The following is a 17,389-nucleotide window of genomic DNA, read 5'->3' on the forward strand; positions in this document are numbered from 1 at the left end:
AACTCGTCTGCACCTGGAGCTTCAGTGAGCTCCAGGAATCCTCCTGTCTCCACCTCTTCCCCAGGCTGGATTTCAAACATCAACTGCTGTGCCTGGCTTTTACATGAACACTACGGATCTGAACCCAGGTCCTCATGTTTGTGTGGCAGGCACTCTACCAACTGGGCCATCTCTTCAACCCCCATTTTTTTTAAAGCCTATACTTACTATACAAAAATGAAATAACAACATGAGCCACTTCTTAGCTAATAAGCTATTTCTATTCTTCTCAGTAAATCGCCTGTTTCCATTCTGCCACCGTCCGGTAAATCAAGGAGAGTGGAAACCATTCTTCCTATGTTGAGGGTTTGACACTAGGCCATTGTTCCCGAAGTGAGAGGGCCGTGTGGGCTCCAAGTCAACGTTTCTGGAATACTGCTGGAAAAGCAATTCCCTAGGTTGCGGTAAAGAACTAAATGGAATAGTAGATTGTCTTTATTTATGTTCTATTGGTGGAATAAACCCCATCTTCCTAAAGTACAAGCTGAAATGATCGATCGAGACAGCATTTCTGGAACTCCCTTTCCATCTGAGGTTGGTCTCCTTCCTAGACCTAGAGATCTTCCCTACCAGAATTCATGGTTGCCTTCTCTCCATTTTGACTTAAGGGCATAGGCAGGCACTTAAAGGATTCAGAAATTTTTCATGAGTTACTGACTGAAGTAGGGGACAGATCCAATAATCCCAAGTCAAACACGTGTTTAAAATGAACCTTGCCTCTTATGTCAAACGTCAGCTCTGTTCCGCTCATCTGTCTGTGCCTCATTCCTTACATCCATTAAGAGGGAGAAGACAGCGCTCTCTTAGAAGTGGTTGCTAAAACGCACATCTGCTGGAGCCAGAGGCGAGCGGTCCAACAGGTGGCAGCCGACCAGAAGGCTCGCGGGCGGGGTCCAGGCTCCGCGCCAGGCCAAGTGCACACACCTGGGGGCGTGGTCTAGAGGGCGTGGCCAGCCGAGCCCCGGGGGGCGTGGCCAGCGAGCCGGCGCGGGCGGACGGGCAGGCGGGGAGAGGCCAGGGGGCGGGCGGGCCTGTGTGTTGGCGGCGCCGGAGCTCGCGGGAGCGGCTTGGAAGCTCGGCCGCCGGGAGGAGGCCGCGGCCACGGTGAGCACGGGAGGGTGCGCGAGCGAGCGGGAGGGCGGCTCGGAGGCCAGGCCGCGGCACTTGGCGAGGGAGCGGGTGCCGGGAGGCCCGAGCGGCGGGGACAAAGGGCCGCGGTGCTTGCCGCCTCCGGGATCCCCGGGTCCGGGCTCCGGTGCTCGACGCCCCTCCCTCCGAGGAACGCCGGGGTCACCTGGCTCCGGGGGGGGGGGGGGCGGCGAGCGGACGCTTGGGGAAGCCGGAGATGTCTGTGGGTCCCCGCGGTCGGTGGCTGCGGGGGCGCAGCAGCTGCGGGCAAGTTGCCCACAGACACGACTGGTCGGCGGGGGGAGCGAACGAGAAAATTGGATTACTAACGGTCTCCTGCGGAATGTTTTGTGCCCGCGGTCAGGAGCGCCAGGACTTTCTGTTTCAAAACTGAGTTTTACAAAGCCCCGAGTGGAGCGCCGTCTCTTCATTTTCTGACCAGCAGGGTCCACCTCTTAACCCTCCTTCCCTATGCCAGAATTGTAGTTTATTGTTTGGAGGGGATTTATTTTTATTATATTTTTTAAAAATGTATGTGCCTATCTGTGTGTGTATGCACATTTCCGTCCTGGTGCTGCTCGGGGCCAGAAGAGGGCGTTGGATCTCCCGGAGCTGGGCTTACAGGCAGTTGTAAGTGCTGCCAGATATGAGTGCTGGGAACCGAACTCAGACCCTTTACAAGAGCAGCCAGTGGTCTTAAAACACCAATCTCTCTAGCCACTTATTTTTATCTTTACTTTTAATTTATTTGATTTGGAAGTAAAACTGGCCTGCAATTCATTATCCTCCTGCCATGTTTGTCAAATACGGGGGCTACAGGCATGTCTGACCAGATCCAGCTAATATTTATTTTCATTGATTTTATTGTGGATTTGTGTTTTAGCCTTAAATTATATCTTGTAAGTTTTTATTTTATGACTATTAGTGTGCGCATGTGTTGCACGCCTGTGCACCTGTGCCATGGTATGTCAAAGGACAACTTTGGAGGGCGGCAGCTCTCTCCATTAGGAGTTTGAGGAATAGAATTGACCAGCCAAATGCTTTTACCCACCTAACCGACTTGCCAGCCCCAAATTATAACCCCTGTGAAAATTTGTGTTGGTTCCCTCCCCCTTTATTTTCTGTTTGTACTGTAATCCCTTAGTAATGGAGGACTCTATGGTACCAACAGAAAGAATATTTTCACGCTTACCCACAATTCTTAATGCAATTAATAATTTATTGGCATTTGTTATTGGTACATTTATTTGAATGGTTGTGGCTTCCACTCCTCTCTCTCTCTCTCTCTCTCTCTCTCTCTCTCTCTCTCTCTCTCTGAAGTATTTACTGACAAAATGAGATGATAATTAGGATAATTTTCATTTGCAGTTTTGTTTTGATACTATCATTTTAAAAATTGGAGCAGAAGTTATAGTTTGTGGTGGAAACCTTGCCTCACACACGGTGAGGCCCTGAGTTCTACCTCCAGCAGCACCTATATACACATACACAGAGACTTTAAAATGCATTAAAATAATACAGTATTGATATTTTTGAAGATGCATTTTTGTTATTTTTATTATGTGTATGTGTGTGCAGGTGCCCCAGGAGGTCAGAGGCTTCAGCTCCTCTCCCCCTGGAGCTGAAGTTCAGGTGATTGTGAGCTGCCCCAGATGGGCCCTGGGAACTACGTACTCTTGACTGCTGAGCCATCCCTCTAGCCCTGAGTTCAGTTCCCAGCACCCCCATCTGGCAGGCCACACAGCCTCTTAAGTCCAGCTCCGGGGTACAACGCTGTCTTCTGGCCTCCAGCAGCACCAGACCCGAAGTGTGCATGCACACACAGACATGCACATAATGTTTTAGTAGTTCTTATATGAGTTTAAATCCTGGGATTGGATCTGAGGAGTAGCGGTGCAGTCGGCACTGCTTGCAGATTGCTGGGCGCTGGCCATGTTCACTGTAATGTTTTATCATGCCTGTCGTAGTAGTATTCTAGGTTTCTTTAAGGATGGCCACCCAAGCCTGAAGTGTTGAATATTTAAGTAATCTTTGAGAATGATCTTCAAATGATTCCTCAACGTTTTTGACACAAGCAATTAATTCTAGGCTTATGTTGGGATTTTTTTCTTCTTGTTTGATTTTGTGACCTACTACTTGCCTTTGAGTTAAAGTTTTTGTGTGTTTGGTTTTGTTTTTAGCTTCCTGGCAGTTACTGAGGGGCTTCTTTGAAGAACCATGAAGTCACACTATGTTGTGCTAACCCTAGCCTCCCTGGTGTTCCTGACGAGCCTCCCTGTGTCACAGAGCTGTAACAAAGCTCTCTGTGCTAGCGATGTGAGCAAGTGCCTCATTCAGGTAGGATAAAAGGTGCTTTTGTTGATATTGAAACATACTGTGGACAGGTAGACACTGTGGAATAAGTCAAAGTCAGAGTATTTGGTCTGAACTTTGGGCCAGGGCCAGAAGTGCTGAACTTTAGATTTTTATCTCTATGGCTCTCTTCCATCCGACCGAGGTTGGGTTTAATAAGTTCGATCTAGAATGTGCTATTCTGCTGTGTAAGCTGCTGTACGTGTTGAGCACGCTAGTCTCTATAATCTAGCGTGCATGGAGGTGTCTTAATAACTATATTTAGAAAACTTTTAGCCTATCAATTAATAGACAAATTATTACATGTACCATATTATTTTTTGGTTGCTGTGTAACAGATGATATCAAAACCTAGCAACCTCAGGCAAAAGTGCATCACCTCCTGAAGCTTCTGAGGTCGCGGGTCTGGGAAGCAGTGCGGCTGGGAGGTTCTGGGTCAGGCTTGCTCACAAGGTTGCGGGCTGAGATTATCGAATCTCCTTCCAGGTATTTGAAAATTATCCTTTCCAATCGAAGCCCGGTGATCAGTATAGTTACCTCCCGTTGTCCTGAGGCACAAGTGACAGTAAGCCACTTTTGGTGAGGTTCGTGTAGCTAGGAAACAGCTGTGGGATTTGGTCTGTTTTTGTCTCCAGCGCCCATGACTTTTTCACTCAGCATACTGGCTGCCATTCTCCATGCCGCTGTGATAGTTAGTGATGGATTACATGGCTTCTCCTCCCCTCCCATCACCAGTCTTTCCTTTGGGGTGCCTGTCTTTTGTAGCCTCCACTGGAGGTGCTGGCTGTGGCCTCGGAAATGTAATAGCTATGCACACAGGTTGAATATTCCTTATGTGAAATGTTTACACTCAAAAATGTTTCATATTTGAATTTTTTTAGATTTTGAAGTTTGTGTGTGTGTGTGTGTGTGTGTGTGGTGTGTTCAGGTACCTTGGTAATGGGACACAATCTAAAGACAAAATAGGTTTATATTTCATGTATTGAGGGTGATCTTGAGCAGTATTTTTAGCGTTTCTGTCGGATGTGGAATTTTCCACTTGTGATGTCATGTTAGTGGTCAGTGCATTTTAGAGTCTTGAGCCTTTCAGGGTGCACATCAAGGATGAGAGCCACACAGTCATGTTAGTGACTGTTAGTCATGTGATGTCATGTTAGTGGTCAGTACATTTTAGAGTCTTGAGCCTTTCAGGTTGCACATCAAGGATGAGAGCCACACAGTCATGTTAGTGACTGTTAGTCATGTGATGTCATGTTAGTGGTCAGTGCATTTTAGAGTCTTGAGCCTTTCAGGTTGCACATCAAGGATGAGAGCCACACAGTCTGTATTAGCTTTCCCTGTAGAGCGTGAGTCAGCTGACTTTGGCTGTAATTCTCACTTGAAAACACCATCTTAAGTTTTTATAGAGCAAAGGTCGTTTGTGCCTATTCCTGATATTTTCTTCCTTTTAGTTAGTAATTGGAACTTTAGGTATATTAATCTCATACCCTAATAGAATCTTTACTTTACCTTTTTTTTCTTTTTTCTTTTCTTTTGTTTTTAATTTATTTATTTATTAAAGATTTCTGTCTCTTCCCCGCCACCGCCTCCCATTTCCCTCCCCCTCCCCCAATTAAGTCCCCCCCCCCAGCCCGAAAAGCAATCAGGGTTCCCTGTCCTGTGGGAAGTCCAAGGAACCCCCACCTCCATCCAGGTCTAGTAAGTTGAGCATCCAAACTGCCTAGGCTCCCACAAAGCCAGTACATGCAGTAGGATCAAAAACCCATTGCCATTGTTCTTGAGTTCTCAGTAGTCCTCATTGTCCGCTATGTTCGGAGAGTCCGGTTTTATCCCAGGCTTTTTCAGACCCAGGCCAGCTGGCCTTGGTGAGTTCCCAGTAGAACATCCCCATTGTCTCAGTGTGTGCGTGCACCTCTCGCGGTCCTGAGTTCCTTGCTCATGCTCTCTCTCCTTCTGCTCCTGATTTGGACCTTGAGATTTCTTTACTTTACCTTTTAAATCAAAACATTTAACTAGAGAAAATGGTTATTAGCTGACTTTAACTTTTTTATGTCTTCCTTCATATATGTATGTGTATATATGTGTGTGTGTGTGTATGTGTGTTGTAGGTGAACATGTGTGTGGTGTATGTAAGTGTGTGTGTATTGTAAGTACACATGTGAGTATATATGTGTTGTAGGTGCACATGTATTCATTTGTCCTTGTTTGTGTGGAGGTGTAGCATGAATTCTAATTGGTCTTAATAAATAAAACCCAGAGTCAGATATTGGGGTGAAAGCTGAAGGATCAGGGAAGCAGTGCCGTCAGCCACTAGAGAGACTCTTAACCTCTACCGACGCTCAGGCGGAAGGGGTGATCCTGTCCTCAGAGTGCATCCTCAGACTGTGTCTTCAGACTGCGCTGAGCTCCTGTCTCCTTCCGCCTTATATTCCTCTCTCCACCCAGCCATGTCACTCCTGTTTCTACCTCCCTAGTGCTGGGATTAAAGGCCTGTGATTCCCAAGTGCTGGGATCACCTTTTGTGAGCTCTGTTTCTCTTTTAGACAGATTCAGTCTTGTGTAGCCCAGTGTGACCTTGAACTAACAGGGATCCCTCTGCTTCTGTCTCTTGATTCTGGGATTAAAGGTGTGTGCCACCACTCCTGGCCTCTAGTGGCTTTTCTCTACACTCTTTTTCAGGCAAGTTTTATTTGTTAAAGCACTAACAAAATACCACTCCACGGAGGCTAGAGGAGGATGTCAGGCATCCTGTCACTCTCTGCCTTGTTCCATCGAGACAGGGTCTTTTACTGAACCTGGAGCTAGGCTAGTGGCTACCAAGCCGCAGGGAGCTGTCTCACAGCCCAGGTTATTCTGAGGATGTTTTGAAGCATGTGCAGAGAGAGGAACAATGAACTATTCATCCACAGTTAGAATGGTTGCTGTCATATTTTGTATTATTTTCACCTTAGCTCTGTTGCAATTTCAGGCCAGTCCCCATTTTGTTTTATCCATAATTCTATCTGCATGTTTAATAGATCAGAACTTGTATGTGTGCATGTTTGTATATGTATATGCGCGTGTGTGTCAGCCTTGAGTGTTGGTGCTCAGGAGCTCCCACCCTGCTTTTAAGGCAGGGTAACTCCCTGGGACTTGAGGCTTGCTGCCAGGGTAGGCTATCCAGCCAGTAATGTCTCTGTACCCCGTGCTGGGATTGCAAACCACCATGCCCTGCTTCTTACATGTATGCTCCAAGTGGAACCCAGAGCCTCACGCCTGCTGAGCCATCCCGCAGCCCTCAAGAACGTTCTTACATAGCTATTCCATCAGTATCATGATGGAAAAAGATTACCTGGCAGACCCTGAGGAGCCGCTTGTGGAAGCTGAAGACTAAGAAGGGATCTTGGTCTGTGGTGGGCTAGCCTTACAAGTCACTGTGGAAGGGTTAGCCTAGATAAACAGCATGTCTCTACCTCAAACCTTACCAAAAGTAAATCTCATGTGGATTAAAAGAGTTAACAGGAATCTTCAGTCATGAGGTCTCGGCTTCCGTCATCTGCACATAAAGGCTGTGTGCAGTGGCCACGGGTGGCGATGAGTGTTTGTAATCTCAGTGCAAGAGGTGGGACAGGAAGGTCCTGGGATTCGCTGGCAGTCACTCCGTCCTAATCTGTGAGTTCCAGGCCCAGGGAGAGAGACCCTGCTTCAGAAACAAAGGTAGAGGCCTTCGGAGGAACAGTCACCAAGGTTAACCCTAACTTCTGTGCAGTGTGTACCTGTGTGTGAACACACACACACACACACACACACACACACACACACACACACACTGTTCTTTATTTAAAATACTTTACTTAAATTTTTTCTTTTATTAAAGATAGTTTTTTTACTTACATAATATATCCTGATTACAGTCCTCCCTCTGCTCCTCCCAGTTGCCCCCACCTCCCCTCCCATCCAGACCCATCCCTTTTCTGTCTCACATTAGAAAACAAACAGGCTTCTAAGGGACAACAACAAGATATGATATAATATAAACAAAAACTAATACGTTGGAATAGAACCAAACAAACAGAAGAAAAAGAGCCCCAAAAAAGGTACAAGAAACAGAGACCTACTCGTTCACACTCAAGAATTCCATAAAACACTAAACTGAAGCAATAACATATACTCAAGGGCCTGTAGGTAAAAAAGAAAGAATAAAAATATGTAAATAAAATAAAAATATTATAAAAATGAAGGGAGAAAAGTAAAAAGCCCTGTGTCCTGTATAGTTTTATGTCAACTTGACACAAGCTAGAGTCATCTGAGAGGAGGGAGCCTCGTTGTGAAAATCCCTCCTTAAGACCTGGATGTAGGACACTTTCTTAATTAGTGATTGATGGGGTGCCCACCCCTGATCTGCTGGTTCTGGTTTCTATAAGAAAGCAGGCTGAGCAAGCACCCCTTCGTGGTCTCTGCTTCAGCTTCTTCCTCCACGTTCCTATCCTGTTGGAGTTCCTGTCCTGACTTCCTTCAAGGATGAACAGTGATGTGGGAGTGTAAACTAAATAAACCTTTTCCTCCTCAACTTCTTTTGGTCCTGGTGTTTGAGCACAGCAATAGTGACCCTGACTAAGACACTCTGACATGACATTGTGAGTTAAGGAACTGCCATAGCTGCTGCTGAGTTCCTCCTCTACTGGCATCTGTGCTGGACAGGAAGCCCACGGCTAATAGTGGTCTGTTTCCCCACTCAGACTCCTCCAGAGGAAACCAAATTTTCTTTTCTTTTTAAAATTTTTTTTTCTTTTACTGAAGGTAAGTTCTGATACAGTGTATCCAATTAGTTTCCCCTGCCTCTGCTCTTCCCAGTTCCTCCCCATTTTCCATCCCTTTCTGTCCTTTATTAGAAAAGAACAGGCGTTGGGTGGTGGTGCCTTGTGCCTTTAATCCCAGAAGATCTCTGTGAATTCAAGGTCAGCCTGGTCTACAGAGCGAGTTTCAGGATAGGCTCCAAAGCTACAGAAAAATCCTGTCTCAAAAAAAAAAGAAAAGAAAAGAACAGGCTTCTATGAGATGACAACCAAACATGACAAAAGAAAGTAAAGAGAAAACTATCAAATTGAAGTTGGACACAGCAACCCAATAGAGGAAAAGGGTCCCAAGAGCAGGCAGAAGGGTTGGTCTCAAAGTTGGGAGTCCCATAAAATTACTAAGCTAATGGGTATCATATACTCAGACCATTACAGACGCCTGTGCTTGCTGCGTCAGTCTCCGAGAGCTCACGTGAGCCATGCTTAGTCGATTCAGAGGGCCTCGTTCTCTTATTGTTCTCTATCCCCTCTGGCTCTTACCATCTTCCTCCTCTTCCCAAGGATTCCCTGATTTCTGAGGGATTTGATGGAAACCTCCAATTTAGTCTCTCTCCCATATAACGTCTGGCTGTGGGTCTCTGCATCTGTTCCCATCTGCAGAGAGGAAATATCTCTGATGATTACTAGACAAGACTTTGATCTATGAGTAGAGCAGAATATCATTAGGAATCATTTTGTTGGTTGTTTATTATTACTATTATTATTATTATTAGATCAGTGGTCTTTCCCTAGGTCTCTGGTTCTTGGTTACCCAAGCAGTGTCAGGTATGAGCTCATGGAGGGGGCCTTAGATCAGATCAGACATTGTTGGCCACTCCCACAAGTTCTTTTCCACCGGTGCCCTAGCCTATTTTGTCGGCAGGATAGATTGTAGGCCAAAGATTTTTTGGCTGGGTTGGTGTCCTGCAAAGTAGCCTTTCTGTACCAAAGAGACTAGGAATATAGGGATGAGGGCTCTATGTTCAACTTGTCCATGCTCAATGAATTGTGTGGGCATTGTCCTTGGCAAAGTGGGGGGCCCTGATGTCAGTTTGTGGAGAGCAACCCTTTTTCTTAGCAACAGCCTGAGTTTTGAGGGGAGGGGGGATTTCCATGGGATCCCCTTGGCCAACAACTCAGCTGAAGGTAACCTAATCCCACCAGTGGAAGGCTCACCTGGCTTCGAGAGATGACCAGTTGAGACTCCCTATCCCCCATTACTAGAAGTCTTCCTTAGGATCATCTTCATAGATTCTAGGGCATTTCAGTTGCCCTAGGGGAAACCAAATTTTCTTTTACAAGTTTTTATCCATTGGAGATTGTTTCTGGGTTAGGGATGGGGGGGCATGTGACTTCCCCTCCTTCCAGCTCTAGGACCCTGTGTATGCTACTTCCGTCTCTCTGAGTTCATATGTAGAGAGATCTTGTTGGTTTAGGGGCCTTATTTTCTTAGTGTCCCGCATTCCCCCTGACTGTTGTACTCATCCACCTCCTCTTCCTCAGGGTCCCCTGAGCCCCGAGGAGAGGATTGGATGAAGACCTCCCAGTTTGGACTGAGTGCTCCATGATCTCTCACTCTCTGCATAGTGTCTGGCTGTGGGGCTCTGTTTGTTCCCATCTGCTGCGGTGGGGAAGCTTCTCTGTTGATGGCTGAGCAAGGCACTGGTCATATTTGTCTTTCTGTGTCTTAGGTTACCTCACTCAGGATGATTTTTTTTCTAGTTACACCCACTTACCTGTGAATTTCATTTTTTTTACCAGCTGAGTAATAACTCCATTATATAAATGCACCACATTTTCTTTATCCATTCATCTATTGAAGGACATTTAGGTTGTTTCCAAATTCTGGCTAGTTCTGTGCAGTTCTAAAGAAAGAAAAGAGCTATTATGTGTTTGTGTCAAAAAAAAAATTCTTTTTAAAATCAGAATGAAGACCAAAGAGATCACATAGGGGTTTAGGCTGCCAACCAAGTTCAGTCCCTGGGACCCAAATGATGGAAAGAGAGGGCCAACTTCCAAACGTTAGCCCTTACCTACACATAACCACACACACGTGTGTGTGTGTAGATACATGTATGCACACAGATAAATGCAAGAAAATATTTTTTAAAAAAGAATCTTTAAATGTTAAATTTGAAGTGGAAAATTCCTTGACTCAGTTCTGCTCCTTCGGTCCGTGTAGAGCCACCTTTGACTTGTGTAACTGTTTCTGTTTACTTTCTTCGGTGGCTTTAGCTCTATGACTAAGGAACAAACTTTTGTTACTATTTCTTTTTCCATTTATTTTTTTTTCCCAAGATAGGGTTCCTCTGTAGATAGGTCTCAAACTCACTGAGATCTGTCTGCCTCTGCCTCCTGAGTGCTGGGATTAAAGGCATGCACCACCACCACCCGGCCCATTTTAATTTTTAAACTAGAGTCTTTTATAACCAAGGCTGCCCTCTAACTTGCTATGGGATCATGTTACACTACCATTAATGGCTATATTTAATGTCACAGAAAGCAGAGAAATTAGTTTTCCTTGTCTTATGAACTGTGCAGTCAGTATTATACTTGAGACAGGATCTCACTATATGCTTCTGGCTCACATGAACTACTCTCTGCCTTCTGAGTGCTGGGATGAAAGGCATATACCACCTGGCCAGCTGTCTTCAGTATTCTGTGTTTTGTATAGCTTAGTAGTGGGCTGCCTCAAATCTGTGTGGAATGAAGTGTTTCCTAGACTTTGACCTGAATATTGTCACGGTTGATACCTGTATCCTGGGAGGTAGCCTAGTATAATAATTAAGAAAAAAATTTGCTTGTGATTCATACCTATTGCCCCAATTCTAGGGGGGCTGAGGCAAAAAGATTGTGAACTGGAGACTATTCTGGGCTACAGAGTGAGATGCTGTCTCAGAAAACAAAGAAATGAATAGGAACATGAGCTCTGTATCTGGGAAGGTGAACTAGTGGATAAGAGTGCTCGGTGAGCAAGCCCGATGACCCAAGTTCAATTCCAGGAACCCCACATAGAGGTGGGTGTGGCGACCCACGTTTGTAACACCCAAACTCTCCTTTTCCTTCCTTTCTTCCTTCCTTCCTTCTTCCTTCCTTCCTTCCTTCCTTCCCTCCTTCCTTCCTTCCCTCCCTCCCATCCTCCTTCCCTCCCACCCTCCCTCTCTCTAAACTCACAGAGATCCGCCTGCCTCTGCCTCCGGAGTGCTGGGATTAAAGGTGTGCGTCGCCACGCCTGGCCATACCCAAACTCCTAATGCAGGACAGGAGGCACAGATAAAAGAATCACTTGGAAGCTGGCAGACCAGCTAGCCTGGAATCTACATAATGGCAGAAACAAGAGAGACCTACCTGCTCAGCAAGGTAGAAGGTAAAAACCAATTCCCAAAAGCCATCCTCTGACTTCATCTGTGCGCTGGATACACACATACCCGCTAGTGCACGTGTGCACATGTACACAATAAATAAAAACATGAACTCTGGCTCCGGACTGTCCACATTTAGTCCCCTTCATCCATTTACTGTATTTATAATGTTGGGCAAATGAGTAAATCTTTCAGTGCCGTAGTTTCCTGTATATTAAATAGGGATTCCAGTACCTACCTGTGTGACTGGTGTCCGGGTGAAGTGTTTTGAGCAGTACCTGTACTTATGAGTTCTGTCAGTTACCACTAACTATGTTTCTGCTTGCTAGTTGTATCCGAATCCTCCATACTTAGTTTCCAAGTATATTCTAGAGCTGACAGTCAGTAAATGAGGTTTCCCTTTCATGATCATGTTGGCGCTGATTGCGTACTCACAGGGGCACGTTTCCCTTCTCGGGTGACTGTTTTTCAGTATCCTTTCTCAGCAGTCATTAACGCCTTGTGTGGTAGATTATTGATCTGTGTTGCCTCCCCGGTGGAATGTTTGGTTTTGGTGTTTCCAGGCTCAGCTGATGCTCTGTAGCTGAGGAGCAGCCCGGCACAGACTTCACATTAATGCATTCCTTAGCTGTTCACTGATTCACGGATCCCATTTTTTGTCCTTTAGAAAAAGCATTCCTTCATCTTGTTGTAATGTGCCTTTAGGTCCTCAGATAGGCTGTGCCGAAGTAACGTTTTGGGTCCTATATTCCTGAAAATAGACCTTTTCTGATTGCATGCCTGCATGATGGTCTTTCTGGATATAGAATTTTATGTTTTGAAGTCATTTCCTTGATATCTTCTAGGATCCCGCATTGCTGGGAAGAAGTCTGGTGCCAGCGTATTCCTTATTCCCTAGAAGTAACTGTTGGCTATTTTTGAAACTTTTAGTATAGTATCTGTCTTAGTGTTATGTTGCTATGAAGAGACTCCATGACCAAGGCCACTTATAAGAGAAAGCATTTAATTGGGGCCTTGCTTACAGTTCAGAGGGTGAGTCCCTGTCTGTCATGGCTTGGAGCATGGCAGACTGGAGCAGTGGCTGAGAGCTGTCTCTGACCCACAAGCAGGAAGTAGAAAGCTTTTGAAACTTCAGAGCCCACCCCCAATGACACACCTCCTCCAACAAGTCCACACCTCCTAACCTTTCCTAAATAGTTCACCAACTGGGAACCAAATATTTGAATGTATGAACCTATGGGGACCATTTTCTTCAACCCACCAGTGTCAGTGCCCTGTATTTAACTATTTAAAATGTAAATAGTTGAGTCTGGGTACTTGGATACCTTGTGAATCTTTTGAAGGGGAATCAATTTTGAGCATGTACATTACCTTGATTGCTGTAGCTCTGTAGTGTAGTCTAACCTGGTTCTTTGTAAGATTTTGTTGTCGATTCTGGATTGCTTGCATTTCCATGTAAATTTTAAGATCATCTTGTTAATTTCTGTGATAAAACTTGCTAGGAAATGATTTAACATAGTAGGGCTTCGTGTTTTAAAAATAGTTTTGATCTTTAGGAAAAAAATGGGTGCAGAGTTCCCTTATACTCTGTCCATCTTTATTTTGTTATTTTTCAATATCTCTTTATTCTTTTTCTTGTTGAAACAGACATACTATTTTACCTAGGCTGGTCTTGAACTTGGAATCCTCCTGCCTATTGAATTTCTGGGATTATAGACTTGCACCACCACACTCAGCAGTTTCTGGCTATTATTATCTTTCATTGCTGTGCTACACTTTTTGCTGAGAATGAACTAATATTGATACACTGTTATTAACTAAAACCCATTGTTTACATTTTGCCCATACTTTTTCTGTGGCTTTTAACAGATGCACAAATACTGTGCATTTATTCTTCTCATTTTATTTATTTATATTTTATGTGTGAGTACTCTGCATATATACCTGTACACCAGAAGAGGGCATCAGATCCTATTACAGATGGTTGTGAGCCACCATGTGATTGCTGGGAATTGAACCCAGGACATCTGGAAGGGAAGCCGGTGCTCTTAACCCCTGAACCATCTTTCCAGACATCTCTCTTCTGTAGTGAAATTGTTTCATATTTCACTGAAGTTCAGTTTATAATTTTTTTTTTCAAGATAGGGTTTTTCAGTGTAGCTTTGGAGCCTGTCTTGGAACTAGCTCTGCTGGCCTCGAACTCACAGAGATCCGCCTGCCTCTGCCTCCTAAGAACTGGGATTAAAGGAGTGCACCACCACCACCACCTAGCTACAATATTGATTTTTAACTCATGAAATTGAACAAATTATCTTTTATTTAGATTTTCTTGCATTTCTTTTAACTATATTTGTATTTTTAGTATACGTATCATGCATTTCTTTAAAAATACTTTTATGTGTTTAGGTGTTTTACCTGCATGTATGCCGTGACCACATGCATTTCTGGTGGCCACAGAGGTCCAAGGAGGAGTCAGATCCCCTGGGACTGGTGCTACAGATGGCTGTGAGCCACCACGTGGGTGCTGGGAACTGAATCCAGGTGTTCTAGAAGAGCAGCCAGTAATCAGCGAGCCATCCCTTTAGCCCCTGAGATATTCTTTAAGTAGCCTAGTGTCCTGCACGGTTAAGATGTGCCGCAGCTTTGCTTTTCTGTGAGCACGCTGAGCTGCCATTACAGAAGCACTGTTCTATGGTCTGCAGAGCACAAGACTCGTTGCTGCATGGGTGATCATAGCTGTCCTCTTCAACTCACTAAGTAGCGTGCGCAGAAATGATTAACATGAGATAAGTTAGAAGGGATCTGATACTTTCTTTTTTGCCTCAGTGAGCACCAGGCACACATGTGGCACATGGACATACATGCAGGCAAAACACCCATATTCATAAAATAATAAAAATTTGTAATATTTTTTTTAAAAAAAGAAAGATAAAGATATGGTCTAAGGATGTGGCTCAGTGACACAAATGAGACATCTCTAGATGCGTCACCTAGCCACCAAGAGCTACCTATTGTGAAACGCCTGGGTTCAATCCTCAGCAGTCAGGGGAAAAACAACAACAACCCAGGAAATGATACAGAGGTTTAAAACAGGCTGTTCCTTAAGAAACTTGGGTTTCTTCTGTTGGCTTGGTTTGAACAGCATCTGTACTGCTGAGATGATGGGCTGTGAGGATGTGAGGACATTTGCCTCTGTTTAGTCCTCTGCGCCTCCTGAGTAACAAATACAAAATCGTTTCCCTGGAAGGTCGTGGTCGTGTAAATATTTTTACCAGGATGGTTGCAAACAGTCAAGGCAGTGTGCGGTCATCCCAGCCACTCCTGCAAGTTGCTAGGCATAAGGGTGGTCTCTATATAAATGTTTATCTTGTGCTCTGACTGCGAAGAAGTCTTGCTTTAAACATCGAGCAAATGGTTGTCTTGGTGCACACCCTTGCTCGGGTGGGCTGCCGTCACCCTCTCTGAATAGAGGATGTTGTTTTGACTAGATCTTTACTGTTTTGTTGCTTTTCTTTTCTTTTTTTTTTTGGTTATTCGAGAAAGGATTTCTCTGTTTAGCCCTGGCTGTCCTGGAACTCTCCCTGTAGACCAGGCTAGCCTCAAACTCAGAGATTCACCTGCCTCTGCCTCCCGAGTGCTGGGATTAAAAGCATGCACCACCACCACCTGGCTGTTTTGATACTTTTATAAAAAGAAGTTTTAGGTAAGATATTTGAGGGGGTAAAAACACCTGCCACCAAGCCTGATGACCTGAGTTTAATACCTGGAACACACACACACTTTCTAGACAAATAAATAACGCGATTAAAAATAAACTGTAAATAACATTTAAAATTCAGATCAATAAAAGTAAATAAATTAAAATTTGGATCACTCACATGTCTACCATGGTCTGTTGCTCCCCATCGCTGTGACAGAATACCTCCAATAATCAGTTTCCATAGTGTGATGGTTACTCTTCATCGTTAGCCTGCTGGGTTTAGAATCACCTCTTAGGAGACACACTTCTGGGCAGAGAGGAAAACAGGAGAGGGGAGATACCCACCCACCCTGGGTATTAGCAGCACATTCATCCAGAAGACAGAGTAGGAGGAAAAGGAGAAAGCCAGCATCCATGCCCTTCCTCTGCTCCGAGGTGTTCTAGTTGCATGTCACTGCTGCCCCAGAGCTGCCATCACGCCAGCCGTACCATGGTGGCCTATGAACCAAAATAAGCCCTGCTCTCTAGTCTTCTTAGTTATTGTGTTGCTGTGAAGAGATACCGTGACCAAGGCAACTTTGAAAGAAAGCATTAGCTGGGGCCTCACAGTCAGCATGAGCTCATCATAGCAGGAGCATGGCTGCAGGCGGCAGATGTGGTGCCGGAGCAGAGAGAGACACTGGGCCTGGTGTGGGCTTTTGACAGTCCACTTCCAGTGACACACCTCTTCCTAGTCCTTCCCAAATGGTTCCACTAACAGAGACCAAACATTCTGGACCTGTGGGGGTCATTGTCATTCAAACCACCACAAATCACAGTGAGGAAAATAACCAATCCACCTGGGTTACAGATATATATATGCTCTCCTGTCCTAGCTTCAGTCTGTGGTTGCTTGGCCATGCTGTTTGGGCCTGTGGTAGTGCAAGCATGAGATTGGAGGAGGCCTAGTCACCTCATTGTAGCAGGGAAGCAAAGAGAAATCGGAGAGTTGAAGTTCCAATAGTCCTTCAAGGACATGACCCCAGTTACCTTACTTTCTCACATTGGCCCCACCCCCGAAAGGTTCCACCACTTCCAACTGGCTCCATGGGCTGGGAATGAAACTTTCAATATATGGGCCTTTGGAGAGAGGGGGGAGGCACATGTGTGTCTGTATGTCTGCATGCATGTGTGTGTGTGTCTGAAGAATGGGAAAAGCTCACTGAATTGTAAGTAGTTTTAGCTTCACAGCCATTTTTAGGATGATGTCAGCATATTTCATGAACACACTCAGACTTCTGTTGAGAGATCTGTAATGACTATTTTAGCAGTTTACTGGCTCTGTTATATAGCACTTCTCTGCGCTAAATTAGCAGACTACTTCTTAGTGTGAAATTAATTTAGTTGCCGGGCGGTGGTAGCACACCTCTTTAATCCCAGCACTGGGAGGCAGAGGCAGGCAGATCTCTGTGAGTTCGCGGCCAGCCTGGTCTACAGAGCTAGTCAGAATCATGGTGTGACTGTGTACTTAGTTAGGGTCATGCCCCATGGGAAGCACTGTACTTTCTCCAAGACTTTCAGCGTGGACAACAGATGATGTTGCCATTAAGCGGCTGAAGCCTTGAAAGAATTAAGTACTGGATTTCAGTGTCTGGTCTGACTCTCAGCTGATAATACCCCCTGTACAAACAATGGTTAAGCTTGGGCAAGTGCCTGTGATTGAGTTTAGTTGTCAGAGTAAAAGGTGCCTCTGCTTAAACGGCTTGAAGTCTTTCATATGAGGATTGGTTGATTTTTCTCCAAGAAAGACTAATAACTAGTTATTAAAATGCTGGACAGAAACAAGCGTTATTTTTCTCATTCCAACCTGTATGAAGCAGTAATGTCTAACTCAAACCAGAGTCAAATCCTAGCCATTTGCTAATTGAATGTTGTGTGCATTTTATACCTTCATTTGAAGAATGAGAATAATCTGCCTCATTGCAGCTTTATGAGGCAGGAGGTAGTGCACACAC

At 44.9% G+C, this 17,389-nt stretch overlaps 1 protein-coding gene across 2 annotated transcripts in view; it reads left to right on the plus strand.

Moving 5' to 3' along the window:
* Positions 1-1,011: 1,011 nt before the first annotated feature.
* Positions 1,012-17,389, plus strand: part of Twsg1 (twisted gastrulation BMP signaling modulator 1) — a 45,138-nt gene continuing 28,760 nt past the window's right edge. For both annotated transcript variants that reach the window (XR_012908167.1, XM_075951388.1), the window contains exons 1-2: positions 1,012-1,143; positions 3,348-3,504. Coding sequence is in view for 1 of the 2 variants with exons in the window: in XM_075951388.1 (XP_075807503.1) it covers positions 3,385-3,504 (120 nt within the window). In the remaining variant the exon portion in view is untranslated. The remainder of the gene's footprint in view (positions 1,144-3,347; positions 3,505-17,389) is intronic.

This window comes from Microtus pennsylvanicus, chromosome 17 (assembly GCF_037038515.1).
Source record: "Microtus pennsylvanicus isolate mMicPen1 chromosome 17, mMicPen1.hap1, whole genome shotgun sequence".
In the NCBI taxonomy this organism is placed as follows: Eukaryota; Metazoa; Chordata; class Mammalia; order Rodentia; family Cricetidae; genus Microtus; species Microtus pennsylvanicus.